This window comes from Ctenopharyngodon idella, chromosome 22 (assembly GCF_019924925.1).
Source record: "Ctenopharyngodon idella isolate HZGC_01 chromosome 22, HZGC01, whole genome shotgun sequence".
Taxonomy (NCBI): Eukaryota; Metazoa; Chordata; class Actinopteri; order Cypriniformes; family Xenocyprididae; genus Ctenopharyngodon; species Ctenopharyngodon idella.
In genome coordinates this window covers 28417723-28431538 of record NC_067241.1, presented here as the reverse complement: position 1 = coordinate 28431538, position 13816 = coordinate 28417723, and the positions used below count along the sequence as shown (strand labels likewise).

Genomic DNA, 13816 nt, shown 5'->3' with positions numbered 1-13816 from the left:
GTACCTTTATGGACCTTGAGAGGTTCAGTGGCTTTGCTCTCAATAGAGGCCTCACTGAGCCATCAGATTTAATCAAAAATACCTTAATTTGTGTTCCGAAGATGAACAAAGGTCTTAGGGGTGTAGAACGACATGAGGGTGAGTAATTAATGACAATTTTCATTTTCAAATTCAATGTGGATACTATGGATGTGAAGCCATTTGCGCATTTTGAGAGAGAGAGAGAGAGAGAGAGAGAGAGAGAGAGAGAGAGAGAGAGAGAGAGAGAGAGAGAGAGAGAGAGAGAGAGAGAGAGAGAGAGAGAGAGAGAAGACACGGTACCGCTGAATCACTGTTTGTGAAATTACATCTCACAGAAAGTTTTAACATTTCTGATTTGCTCTGATAATATGTTTGGGTTCAACCTACATCAGGGCTCTAGACAAAAAAATTCATTAAGGAGCCATTGGCTCCTATAGGAGGAAAAAACAGGCACCAAATAATTTTTTTAAGAGCCACACAACAATGAACTTAAAATTTTAAATCACTTACTTTTAGTCATCCTGTTGTGTTTATATATCTCCCCTTTACAGTTTCAGCTCTTTCATCTTGTGACTTTTCTGGGAAATGAATGTCACTATTTTTACTTAATAATATTATAGTTTTTGTTAATATTTTGAATCCGATTTGATTTTTATATTTTCTGCTTTCATTTTTTGTTAAGTTTTAATTTTTATTTGTTTGTTTTTAGTTTTAGTTTTTTGTTGTTTTTAAACATGTCTGTTTAGTTTTTATAGATTTTTATGTTAGTATTAACATTTATTCATAACATTTATAAAATCTTTATATTGAATGTGTCAAATAATGTTCTTAGTCCTTCCTTCCTGAAGCTACAACAGTTTACTTTGAATCAAATGAAAATATAAATATACGGAAATAAATATATAAATATATTAAATTTGGTTTTTGTAACCAAACAACAAACAGGGGCAATTGATATACATACTGCTCGACTTTGATTACTTTGAAATACAGCAGGACTCTTATTTTGAAATGTCTTTGCTTTACTTTTGCTGCTCATTCAAGTTCAGATGAGGATTAAATAATTACGTTGCCACAACCGTTTACAACACAATATAAAATAAATAATATAAAGTAAACTTTGTGATAATTGATCAGCATTAGTTCATAAGCAATCGGTTGACAAATGTGCGCTAATCATTGAATGCGAGCTGCTCTGAAGAACGCGCAACAGCGCCATCTTTTGACTTTAAAACATGCAGCGCTCACATTTGTTGTGAAATTAATAATAATCACATTTGGGAGTATCGCGATTTGTTTTTCCATCCACAAAATATAAGACGCCTTAAAATGATCGTTTATACTCTTGTTATACTGTTTAAGGCACTGAAGACTTTTAATGACCTTAAATTTATCTGATGAGTATGAGCATGATTGATATTCAAAACGGTAAGCACGCGATGCATTGTGTGTGTATCTGCAGTCTGTAGAGCCCTTTTGAATGACGAATATAGACGAATTTATATGAAGAAATAGGCAGTTGTCTCCTTTACGCAGGAGCAGAACGGTGTGTTCAAATCGGTTCAAATGCAGCTGTTTTGCAACGACGCAGGCGACAACACAGTCGGCTTTCATCAGCTCTAGTTCTTTGGCGTCTGTTTGGTGTGTGAAATTTTTCTCTACCTGTTCATATTTCGGCGCTCTAACTCAGTGAAACATTCACATGCAGCATCTCATTTAATTACGTCAACACAACAAATGATGTGATAGGCTACTGGTCACGGAACACGCAAATAACATTCAAATTTTAGTCATAACGTGTGAATTTGTATGGTCGCCAATGGCGACCTCAGCAAAAATATCAGTCGCAAATTAATATTTTTAGTCGCAAATGCGACCGTTTTAGGCGCAGTCTGGAGCCCTACTACATGTTATAGTGCATAAACATTTGGTACCATCGTTACTTACGGTACTGTAGAAAAACATCAGGATTTTAAAACGTTGATACCGACTTGGTACCAAAGAATTGGTTCTCATGACATCCCAAATCTTAACCAATATTTTTTTCTTTTCTCTATGTCAATACGGAAGTATTCATCACAAATACAAGCTGTGTATTATTTGACAATGCAGCATCTTTTTCAAAAGCAGGCTCTTTAAGCTAAACACACCTCCTGCTCTCATGGTCCAACAGCGCCTCCTGTGACACTCTGAAGTCATCCAGAGGTGACTGGTATCGGGCCTCAAACGAGCCCTCCCGACCGCGATATCCCAGGGCCTGACCCGGAGACGAGGGCAGAGGTGACATGGAGGACGTGGAGGAAACTGAGCTTGTGTCCCCCATACGCTCCCGGCCCACCTGCATGGCCACGCCAATTGCCCCTGCTGCCGAGAATGGACTCAACATCTCGCCGTTCTCATGCTGCAGAGGAAAAGAGATTGCCATTACGATACAGCATATTCATTTAGTCTAGTAAATGATGTTACTGAGGTGTGTTTCTACATACTATGATCTCATAGCCCACCCTTCCTCTGATGATGTCCATGTGCACTAGCAGGGATGCCAACTCGAGATCCTCACTGTAGCTGTTCTTAAGCGGGACCGAACGGTAGCCTAAAGACGGACAGGAGTGACACTGGTTTTTCCAAACTCAGGGGCGATTACTGCAATATTCATTTCAGGGGTGACAAATCCTGCTCCAGACTTTAGCTTCAACCCCAACACACTTGCCTAGAAGTTTCTAGTGATCCTAAAGACCTTGATTAGCTGATTCAGGTTTGATCAGGATTGGTGCTAAACTCTGGGAAGCAGAGCAGAACTGGACACCCCTGATTAATTTAGAGCAGTTCCGTTTGGTCATTCATTTGGGAGCCGTACCTGTTTTGAGGCAGTTGATGGGGAACGTTGCCTGGGCAAGAAAGTTCTGGTCATTGAACATGTCGATTTCATAGACCACGAAGCGCAGAAACGCAAAAGAAGGATTGCACACGGTGAATCGGAAGGGTTTCCTGGGCCAGGTGGGGTTCAGACCGTTGTCCGCTGAGAGTAAAACAGGAAAAAAAATTTGTACAAATGAACTCTACATGCTTACAGCTCCTTTAATCCCAGGTGATCCCACATACCCCTATAATATTTGTTCATGTCCACCTCACCTTCAGAGTCAGTCCTCTGTTTGGCGTTGTCATATTCTGCTCCACAAACTTCAATCTCGATGAGAGGGCAAACGATACCTCGACCATGTTTGGGCAGGTGGCGTGCTCCCAAAACCTTAACACACAAACGTTCAGTTTCCTTCAAATTTGGTCACTTTCAACTTATCGGAATTGGCAGTAGTGTTAATTTCGTTGACGAAGTGTTAAATCTATGACGAAAAATGTTTGTTGACAAATGCTAAGACAAGACGAATGTGAGGTGACAACAACGTCATTAAACAATAATTGTGACTATATCAACATGGAATATTCATTGACAAAAAAAAGACTAGACTAAAATGTAGTTAAAAATATAAAAAACCTTTACCAAAATCACTCTTTGTTTTTGTCGAATAAAAAGACGACAAAATATTGCAGATTGTTTTTCAACAAGCCTCTACAATCTGTCATGTTTGCGGTTGCCAGATTTCAAGATTTTAAATCCTCAATCAGAGCTTTTCTATCAAAAGGTCACATTTTCTGCCTAGTGTTTTACTTAAAGGGGACCTATAATGCCCCTTTAACAAGATGTAATATAAGTCTCTGGTGTCCCCAGAATGTGTCTGTGAAGTTTCAGCTTAAAATACCCCACAGATCATTTATCAATTTTTGTCAAATTTGCCTCTATCTGGGTGTGAGCAAAACCATGCAATTTTTGTGTGTGTCCCTTTAAATGCAAATGAGCTGCTGCTCCCGGCGGAGATTTAACAACAGCTCACGCTTCAGTTGCTCAACAACAACAAAGCTGGAGAATCTCACACAGCCAAAATGACGATTGTCAGCCTTACATTGTTCAAATCGGAGTCGGACACTGATGGAGACTGTTGTAAGAAGTTTTAGAATGCATCTGGATGTTTCTGAATGGTTAGTGGATAAATTTGTCGTAACTTTGAGATGTTGTTTATGCTCTAACAGCAACATTACACACTAACTAAAGTAAAAAAAAAAAAAAAAAAAAAAAAAAAGTGAAATCATAATCAATCACCCTTTTAATCTTTGCAATCTGGCAACCATGCGCACGCACTCTCTCTGGAAAAACAAGTTAGCTGGAGTTCAGCGATCTCCATTTTATATATTCTGCTTAAATGAAAGTGTCATTCACTCAGTCTGTGTTCCTTCACTTGTGCTGTTTGCTTTAAATCTGCGATCAAACATTCTCAGTGATGAACGGTAATAAATCTAAACATGGATCTCGACTAAATTGTGATTATTGTTGCTGAATAAATGCACTTGTGCAACCTCTGTGTGGCAATACAAAGTCTTTTTTTGCTGTTGCTTTAATAGAAAAACATTAATGTAATTTGGAATTATTGGAATTACTATTAGGAAGTTCACTGTTTTAATTTTTGAGTTTTACCTTTTTTTCATAATATAGACAGAGCGTTAATATATACGATAAATAGCCTATAATAAATCAGAAAAATAGATGAAGTGAAATAAACCGTACGTATGAGACAACATTCTCTTGATTTCATAGCTAAAAGTGCAATAATTCTGGTGAAATGTAAAACTAAATTTCTTTTTTACAATTATAATTTTGAGCAAAATAATCATTATTATCAGTTTATCCATTACGGAGCATGAAGAAAATTTTTCATTGATTAAAACTACTAAAACACTTTGTCAACTAAAACTTCACTGAACAAAAACAGGACAAGGTTGACTAAATATGATAAAACCTAAAAAGTACATTTGACACAAGACTAAGACTAAATTTAAAAATAGCTGACAAAATTAACACTAATTGGCAGATAACCCATGTCCACTTGGTCCTATAGTGCGGCAGGGCATTTGTACCTCTATGCTCAGCGTGATCAGCTCCACTCCTCTCAGAGAGTGCCGGTCAAAAGGATCAAAGTTATCATCTCTCATGATTGGCGGCTGCAGCACATAACCACTCCTGCCGTTCAACATGAAGAGAGCTTGATTCATCTGCATCGGCTTATCTACAGAGAGATGATTACATTGTCAGATGACAGGACGGACACCAAAAGACAGAACTGATGCCCCTTTTCCACCAAGGCAGTTTGAGTGCTGGTTCAGAGCCAGAGCCTAGTTTCTAATCAGTTCTCTGTCTTTCGACACCCAAAGCACCAGTTCCGAAACAGGAAAAGTGGTTCATAAGTAGCACCAAAACATTGCAGGTCTAAAAGTAAGAACCGCAAATTCAGAGCAAGATGGCTTGATGGATTGTAATCTCCATCTATACAAATTACAGCGAGCTGCATGAATATGTTGGATTCGCCGTGTTTGGATGCCGACGTAGGTTTGCAAATCCATGAATATCAATAGTAAAGCAACATCCACCATTGTTGATGGTGTGTTTGGCGCTGATGCGCTAGCATTGCTGGGAAGGATGAGACATACTGTATGCACTACAGTGACATAAGACCTGGCTCTGTGGTGGCTCTCTAGCCCATGGAAAGGCAAACTGGTTCTTAGAAGGCTCTCTAGTCGAATCAACTCCGAACCGGCAATAGCACTGGCTAGCACCCGGTTCATGCTGGTGGAAAAGGGGTATGAGAGAATGTATCGTGGCCCTGTACTCACCTGCGGTCTGGAAGTTAAGGGCCACTAGCTGACTGCCACACAGCCACATTGGTAACGGGTCATAGTTGGATGAGTCCAGGCGCTGACCACGCGGGTAGATGCGAGAGAGTTGTAGCCGATTGTACTGCAGAAACTTCTTCCCTTTGATGCGGTTCACATACTTCTCTGCTTTGGTCTCGGGAAACGAGGACATGTCTCGGAAACAGGCCCGCTCCGTCCCAATTTCTGTAAGAGACAGAAGATGCCAGGGTTTATGTTGAGGAGTTACTTGGTTTTGTATATTAAAGCAGTGTTTCCCAACTTGAAACAGCATTATTAGACTGTTTTCTAAGGCTGCACGATGTATTAAAACCATACTATAGCATATTGCTATTGTGAAATCACAAAGACTGCAAGTCAATTAAATAAATTTATGCTCTGCGGGTTTAATATATACACATACACACACATACATACATGCGTGTACGTTACGTTCGTCTCAGAGCGGCTCTGTTCACAAATGCCGCTCCACATGAACTGTTATCCTTTACATGCGTGGAGCGTGTCTTTTAACAGCAGATGGCGCTCTAGGCTAGTTTTTAAACGCATGCTCAAATGCTCATGAAGAAGAGTGCTCGTGCATTCGGCTGAGCCTGAGAATGTACTTGCACCTCAGAATGCTTTTATGAGGCGAGATTAATGTAAACAGCCCACTGCAAACACCCTTGTAATTCGCTTCAACCTTTTTGAACTTTATGAATGATTACGAGTATGGCTGTTTCTAAAGCACGCAGTGCCATCTGCTGTTAAAAACTAAGCTCAGAATCGATTGGAGAGAGAATCACGATGCATTCGGAAAATCTCAGAATCATTTTTCGATTCACGAGGCATCGATTGAAGTGGAGTCAGCGCTACGGCCGATTACGAAAAACTTAACATTAACATGCCAATATACTAAACTTAACTTTGACTTTAGTATAGGTCAAATTTATCTTTTACAATATCTGTAAAACATTGAGCAAGTAATCGTGTAACCCCTACTTGAAAGTAAGAAAGCATTAAACATAAGTGCAGAACGATTATTTCCATAAATCAGCTCCAACTGTCAATTTTATTGACTCAGACTCAAAGATTTATTATCACTCAAAAATGTTCATGGAAGCCTCTGTGTGCCATTAATTTGTATTAATAAAACTATATGCAAGTAAACATTGCTGTTTATTGCTATGTATTGTAATATTTAGTGAATATTAAAATAAAATAGTGTTAATTTAGTGAGAAGTTAATTATTTAATTACTGTCAGAATTTGCACTATTTTAACTTTATTGTAACTTTAGTGTTTGTACTGGTCAGGATTATTAAAACCAAGTTTTTTGTTTTGTTTTGTTTTGTTTTGTTTTTCAAACAGAGGACAACTAGATTTAATATTCTGACCAAACAAACATTGTAAAATGAGGTTTAACAAACTGAAAAGAGAGATTTTAAATATATGGCCCAGTCCTAAGTGTCAAAAAAACATTAGGCCAGTGTTATTTTAGTATCATTGATATATTATTATAGTTTTTGTTAATACTTTGAATTAGATTTTTTATATTTTCTGTATCATTTTATTTAAAGTAATTTTATAAATTTTTTTGTATTTTATTTTAGTTTATATTTTATTTATTTCAAGAAATATTTTTTTATTATTGTTTTAGTTATCAAAAATAACCCTGGTTAGGACAGATGACATGAGCTGGAGAATCACATTTACACAAGGCATCAATAAGTTTGAATTGTGTTTGAAGTGTTGGACATCTTACTGTCTTCATCAAAGGGAACGGGGCGGCAGTAGATGACAAGGTCCGACAGCTCTAAAGCAATCTTCTTTCTTCTTTCCATCATTTTACCCTCCTCAATCTGAAACAGAACAAACAATCGTTACTCATATCAAACACATTCACACAGTCTATGGGGGAAAAAAAACCCCCATTTCAGATAAACTTGACCACCCACATGATTTAAGCACAAGTTTGTTCTAGCATCTAAGATAACAGATAACAGGTGGTCACGGTCAGTTACTGTATTACTGGAGGAGGAGGAGATAAGGTGCGTACGGTAGGACGGACCTTAGCTTCAGAGGTCATGGTGACCTCTCGGATCTTCACCACCCAGTCCTTCAGCTCCTCCTGTGAACTAGCGGCAATGTCCAGCACTGGGCCGGTACGAGGCGAAGCAACGGGGACCAAAGAGAAGACGAACTGTCTACTGCCCTTCCCTTCTGGTCTGACCACTACAGCAGAGACAAGATACACATACAAATATTTCAAGTCAACATGAAACAACATTTTACTCCTGCAATCTACATATTTCTTTATGAAACAGTAAATTGGACAAGGGGAAAAAGGATTAGCATCACTTAATGTTATTCATCAGGAATTGGTGAATCAACTGAATTTATGGTCAAAAAAAGTCTCTATGTGGCAGGTGATTGAAGGATGAAAAATAAGGTTTTGGTCAGCTGAAAAGGAAATTTGTTGTAGAAGTGCAGTAAGTTATTTTGTTTTGATCAAAGATTATGAAAACCAACATTTTCTCTCTTTGGAATAAATAACATGCACTGTTGGACCTGCTCAATAAAACCAGGAACGTGTTGAAAAAGGAAATGGTGTCAATTGTGTCACATTGATTTCTAGAAGTTACATGGAGCACTCAGTGCTACAGCACAATAGACCACAAGTGTGCGCTGCATCCCAAGTAGGGCTAACACTAAATGCAGGACTGCCAAAGTTAACCTGTTAACTTAAACCTGTTTGATATCACTGTTAAAGGGGACCTATTATGCCAAATTTCACAAGATGTAATATAAGTCTCTGGTGTCCCCAGAATGTGTCTGAAGTTTCACCTAAAAATACCCCAGAGATAATTTATTATAACTTGTCAAATGCCCCTATTTGGGTGTGAGCAAAAACATGCAATTTTTGTGTGTGTCCCTTTAAATGCAAATGAGCTGCTGCTCCTGGCCCGCTTTCCAGAAGAGGATGGAGCTTTAACAGCTCACGCTTCGGTTGCTCAACAACAACAAAGCTGGAGAATCTCACACAGCCAAAATGACGATTGTCAGTAACGGTGTTCAGCCTTACATTGTTCAAATCGAAGTCGGACACAAGAAGGGACTCAAGAAGAAGTTACAACTTTTAGAATGCAACTGGACGTTTATGAATGGTTAGTGGACAAATTTATGTAGTTGCTGTGGAGTTGATTCAACTCATCGACTAGCATGTGCCGTCATGTTAATCTTTTGTGCAAATCCAGCATTGAATTGACCCTCGTTTGTGAAGCAGTCTGGCGTAAAATGACGGCATGGCAACAACATTCTACTACAACAACTCTAAAGCAGCCCAACATGGCTTCACCCCCTTTGTTGCGTATTCCCAGGGGCAGAGTTTATGCAAATTTTGGGGTGTGTGATGTCACCAACCTAAGAAAAAGCTTGTTGTGGTCCCTACCAGCCTTTTGTTGTAGTCCTTAAAAAGCAATTTCTGTAAAAGAAAATATCTCCCTTTGCACTGAATTTGAGCAGCGTAACTTTGCAGATGTTGTTTATGCTCAAACAGCAACATTACACACTAAATACGGTTTAAAAAAGTGAAATCATAATCAAGGACCCCTTTAAAGGTACACTATGTAACTTCTTTTTGTCAAAAATGAACTTTAAATGTCAATACATCATCAATCCTTCTTTCAAAATGTTTTTGTCTTACCCTGATTCACTATGTTAAGTCTATAATAAGTGTTTGTATTTTAGACCTGAGAGGATGGTTTTTGTGGGAAATTGCATACATACGTCTCCCGTCATATCCATAAATAGAGAAAAGTTTCTCCAGCTACTTTGTGTATGGTGTGGAAGTGGCAGAGGTTAGTTGTCACAATGAGCGAGAAAGGTTTACATGGAACTGCTAAATCCCGAATCTCCGGGGATTCAGCCATTTTAAACAAACGCAGAACAGAGGAGAGTCTGCTTACAAAAAGAGAGCGCGACAGAGCTCGTAATAAAACCAGAATCAACATTGGCCTGGCTTTTCGAAGATACTGAGAACTTTGAAATGTTGTGAAAGCGATGCAGACATGATGGCGTTCTAACAGAGTTCATTGTAAAGCACTATCTATTGTGAAGGCTCATTTCATGGTTGTAGTAGTGCTGTGCTTATTCTCAAGGAAGTACAGTGTCTATTAATGAGTAAAGCTACAGTAACGTCTTCAGCTAGTCAGCTTGAGATGCTTTCTAAACTGAGATCTAAGCTGGAACCATATTCATCCGCATAATAATAGCCAAAGCACAACAAAAAAACAATGTTCCGCAAAATACATGGCATTTTGTTTTTTAAATGCTAGAGGGCCAAAAGTAACCGTGTACCTTTAAATTAAACCACAGTTAACACATTTACCCAATTACACATTAAAAACTGGAGAACTTTTACTTTAAAACTTTAACACCGACTGAATGCATTAAAGTCACCATGAAATCAAAATTTATTTATTCTTTTTTTAAAATCCATGTGCCTTGTAATCTTGAATCAAAATAACTTCTCCTCCCTCTTGCAGCAACATCTCTTCTCTGATGACGAGGGCGGGGCAACCTGTCTCTCACATGAGATCCACCAATAGCAAACCACAACTATCAAATTAATTACCCACAGACAAAATCAAGTCCATTTGTTCTTGTTCCAGAAGCCATTACTCTCAGTTATACATCACAACAGTGAAGAAAACACTATCACAACTTCCATTTCATGCCGACACTAAATTTGGAAGAAAACTAAATAAATAAGAGATATATATACTATATACGCAAGTATATTTATTATATATAATATTATAGATAAAAAGCTAAACAACATTAAATTAATCATGACTGGTCTTTGTAAGGGCCTCAAATAAGGATCTGATCATGAGTGTGTATCAGGGAAGAGGAACACACACACACACACACACACACACTCACCGATCTGACAGGAAGACACGTCCACACTTCCTCTCAGGAGATCTCCCAGAGGACTGTTCTCTGTGGCCTGCTGAGAGAGAGAGAAAGGGTAAAGGTCGGAGCACAGAGTGGTGACATAACAGAACAACAACAAACACAAACACGCGACTGACTGGAGTACAAACTGAACTCACAGATCTGTCAGGCTCCACGGCCGTCGGGCTGATTTCCTCAACATAATTCGCAGGGAACCACAGTTGCTTCTTGCCACCGCAGTCTCCCTTCCACCTGTGTGGAGAACAGAAATAGACACGTTTATTTTCAGGTTTTTCTGTTCAGAACTAAATCAACACTGAATGAGAGAAACAGCCCAGACAGGCTACAAAAACAAACATCACCAAAAGCAGGTAAAAATAGGCTTTGGCAAGTAAATGAGACTTTCTGGCTAGTTAGATATTAATGTTTTAGAAATTCAAACAGTGCATAATATAGATATCAATATAAAAATTAAAAAAAATAAAAAACAATGTCAGGGCTCAACAATCAGTGTTGTGGGTAACACGTTACAAGTAACGCGAGTTACGTAATCAGATTACTTTTTTCAAGTAAGGAGTAAAGTAATGCATGATTTTTAAATCTACAACAAAATATCTGAGTTACATTTTCAAATTACTTAATGCAAGTAACTTCGTTTTCCCATTTATTGACTGACAGCTCTCCTGTCCCCATGTTGACAGAAACTAGGAATAAGAATTGCAACACAGCTGAAAGGTTGGTTTGAGCTGCGCCCTCTACTGTACAGGCGTGAAGTTGCACTTCAATCAGCCTGAGGCTTAATCAGTTCACTTTTGGTGTGAAAGGGCCTTTATTACATTTGCCAAAAATAGATTTTTTTTGTTGTTGTTAAAAAACAAACCAGCAAGCCCAGCCCAGATGTAAGTATAGTAACCCATTACTTTCCATAAAAAGTAACTAAGTAGCACAATTAGTTACTTTTTTAGAGAGTAACACAATATTGTAATGCATTACTTTTAAAAGTAACTTTTCCCAACACTGACAACAATAATGGCTCATGACAACAATGGCCCGCTCACAACATTAATGACAGCTATAAAAATAACTATAATTAGCATCCACACCAACAAACAATATCGTTCTGTTTATTCATGAGCTGCAAAGTCAAGTGGATTATGACTGGCTGTCAATGTTTATATCGTTCATCAGCTGGAAAAAATCGTTCTGAATCCACTATCAATATCACTTGATTCCAGTGATATTGTTTCTCTGTGTCATTATCCTTATAGTTCTGGTTTGGACTTCACTATTCTCATAGAATCAGAATGATTATTAAAACTTATCGGTGTATAGTTATAGTTGTCATCCTTGGTGTGAACAGGCCTTAAAAGAGTAAAGGCCCGTTCACACAAAGGACGATAAAGACATAGCTATAAAAATGGTTCTCAATATTTAAGAATAGCAGAGTTCACACCACAACTATAACATCACAGAGAAAAAAAATATCACTGGAATCACTTTCAGAATGACTTTTAACAGCTGATGTAACACTGACAACCAATCAGAATCCATCCTGCTTTAAAGAGCTCAAGCATTTAAAGTGACAGACAAAAAAACTGCAGCGCGCGATTCTAATAAACAGAACAATATCATCCGCTGGTGTGGACGCTAATATAGTTATAGTTATCATTCATGGAGTGAACGGGTCTTAAATCTCAGGTCAGCTGTTACCTGTTTTTTGTTTAGACCTCATCTACCTTATTTAGCGACATTATTTATCAGAGTGAAAGAATCACTTTTGTATTCCATAAATACTGCATCATTTTGGTGTTCCTGCCCCTTGAGTTTACCACTATATTTTACCACTATATTACTGTCTGTAATGTGTTATTCTTGACAACAGATTTACAATCTGCCGTAGCATCTGAGGTTAGTCGGCGCATAGATACTTTTTGAGAATATATTATTTTATTATTAGAATAGAATTAGATTATTTACATTATAGCAGGGGTTTTCAAACTTTTAGATGCCATAAACCACCAAATATGATAATCCTAAAACCTAAAAATTAAAAGGAAGTTATATATTATATATTAAGTATAAAGACCCAATTAATACTGTGGAAATATTAATATTATAAAAGTTGATTACATTACATTTTTTTCTATTCTCTGTAGTACTGCACTGTTATATATTATATTATTTAAATAAACATTTATTCATTTTTATACTTATACTTTACAAATGTTATTTTAATCGATTTTTTTGTTTATTTGAACCAAAATGTATTTATTTAATCAATTTATTACTTTAATAAAATGTATTTGTTTATTTGTAAAATTTGCTTTTTTATTATTTATTTATATTTTTACACTGCTTTTCTCTAAACTTTTCCCCGGAACCCAGTTTGAAAATGTTTTTGTTAAAGTTAAGAAACCTGATGTGTAGCTTCTGAACACACCAAAAAGACAGCACCAAAAAGAAAGATAGATAAAAGTTTTTTTTTTTTTTTTTTAATAAATAAAATGGTTTTAAAATGTTGTGGTGCTTTTTTTCATGCTGAACTGGCAGCTGTGTTTAGACATAGTCTCGTACTCACCAGCCTCCTTCCTGTTTGTCCACATTTTGAATGATGGCGTTCTTATTGAAGGAAAGTTCATCATCTCGCTGGGCTTTGTATTCATACATGGCTCGTACTGTGCACTGCTCACACACACACACACAGGGGTGTCACACACTGATGAGAACATGATGAGAAATACTTTCTACATGCAGCTAGAGAGCAGAGGTACCTTAAACGTGGGCATCTGATTGGCTTCCACATAGAATCCAGGGTTACGGCCCTCATACAGAGATCCATAATCAGGCTCCTGCAGACAGACACACAGGGGAATAGCCTTCACTTCAACAACAATCCACCCAAAACCCCCCTGAACAAAATGATGAGTTAATTCTTGGACATAAAGAGGAACGTACAGATGCATTCAAGAACACAGTATCTCAAAATAAATTTTAGCACTTACTGCAAGCAGCCTGAAATACCATTTTCATTTCTATCTTAAAGGTCCACTGAAGTGCCTTGGAAAGCTCAGCTTTATTCGCTGTGTTGACATAAT

General features: G+C 37.6%; 1 protein-coding gene across 4 annotated transcripts in view; it reads right to left on the bottom strand.

The window, feature by feature from the left end:
* Nucleotides 1-13816, bottom strand: part of plcg1 (phospholipase C, gamma 1) — a 56297-nt gene that overhangs the window by 4511 nt on the left and 37970 nt on the right. Inside the window, exons 21-32 of one of the 4 annotated variants that reach the window (XM_051879099.1) lie at nt 13493-13570; nt 13300-13403; nt 10880-10973; nt 10707-10776; nt 7831-7994; nt 7525-7621; nt 5743-5967; nt 4990-5138; nt 3154-3268; nt 2879-3040; nt 2526-2614; nt 2172-2422 (exon numbers count right to left, since the gene is read on the bottom strand). In XM_051879099.1, coding sequence (XP_051735059.1) covers nt 2172-2422; nt 2526-2614; nt 2879-3040; nt 3154-3268; nt 4990-5138; nt 5743-5967; nt 7525-7621; nt 7831-7994; nt 10707-10776; nt 10880-10973; nt 13300-13403; nt 13493-13570 — 1598 coding nt within the window. Of the gene's footprint in view, nt 1-2171; nt 2423-2507; nt 2615-2878; nt 3041-3153; nt 3269-4989; nt 5139-5742; nt 5968-7524; nt 7622-7830; nt 7995-10706; nt 10777-10879; nt 10974-13299; nt 13404-13492; nt 13571-13816 lie in introns of all 4 variants that reach the window. The other 3 variants (XM_051879100.1, XM_051879097.1, XM_051879098.1) reach the window with 3 other exon arrangements.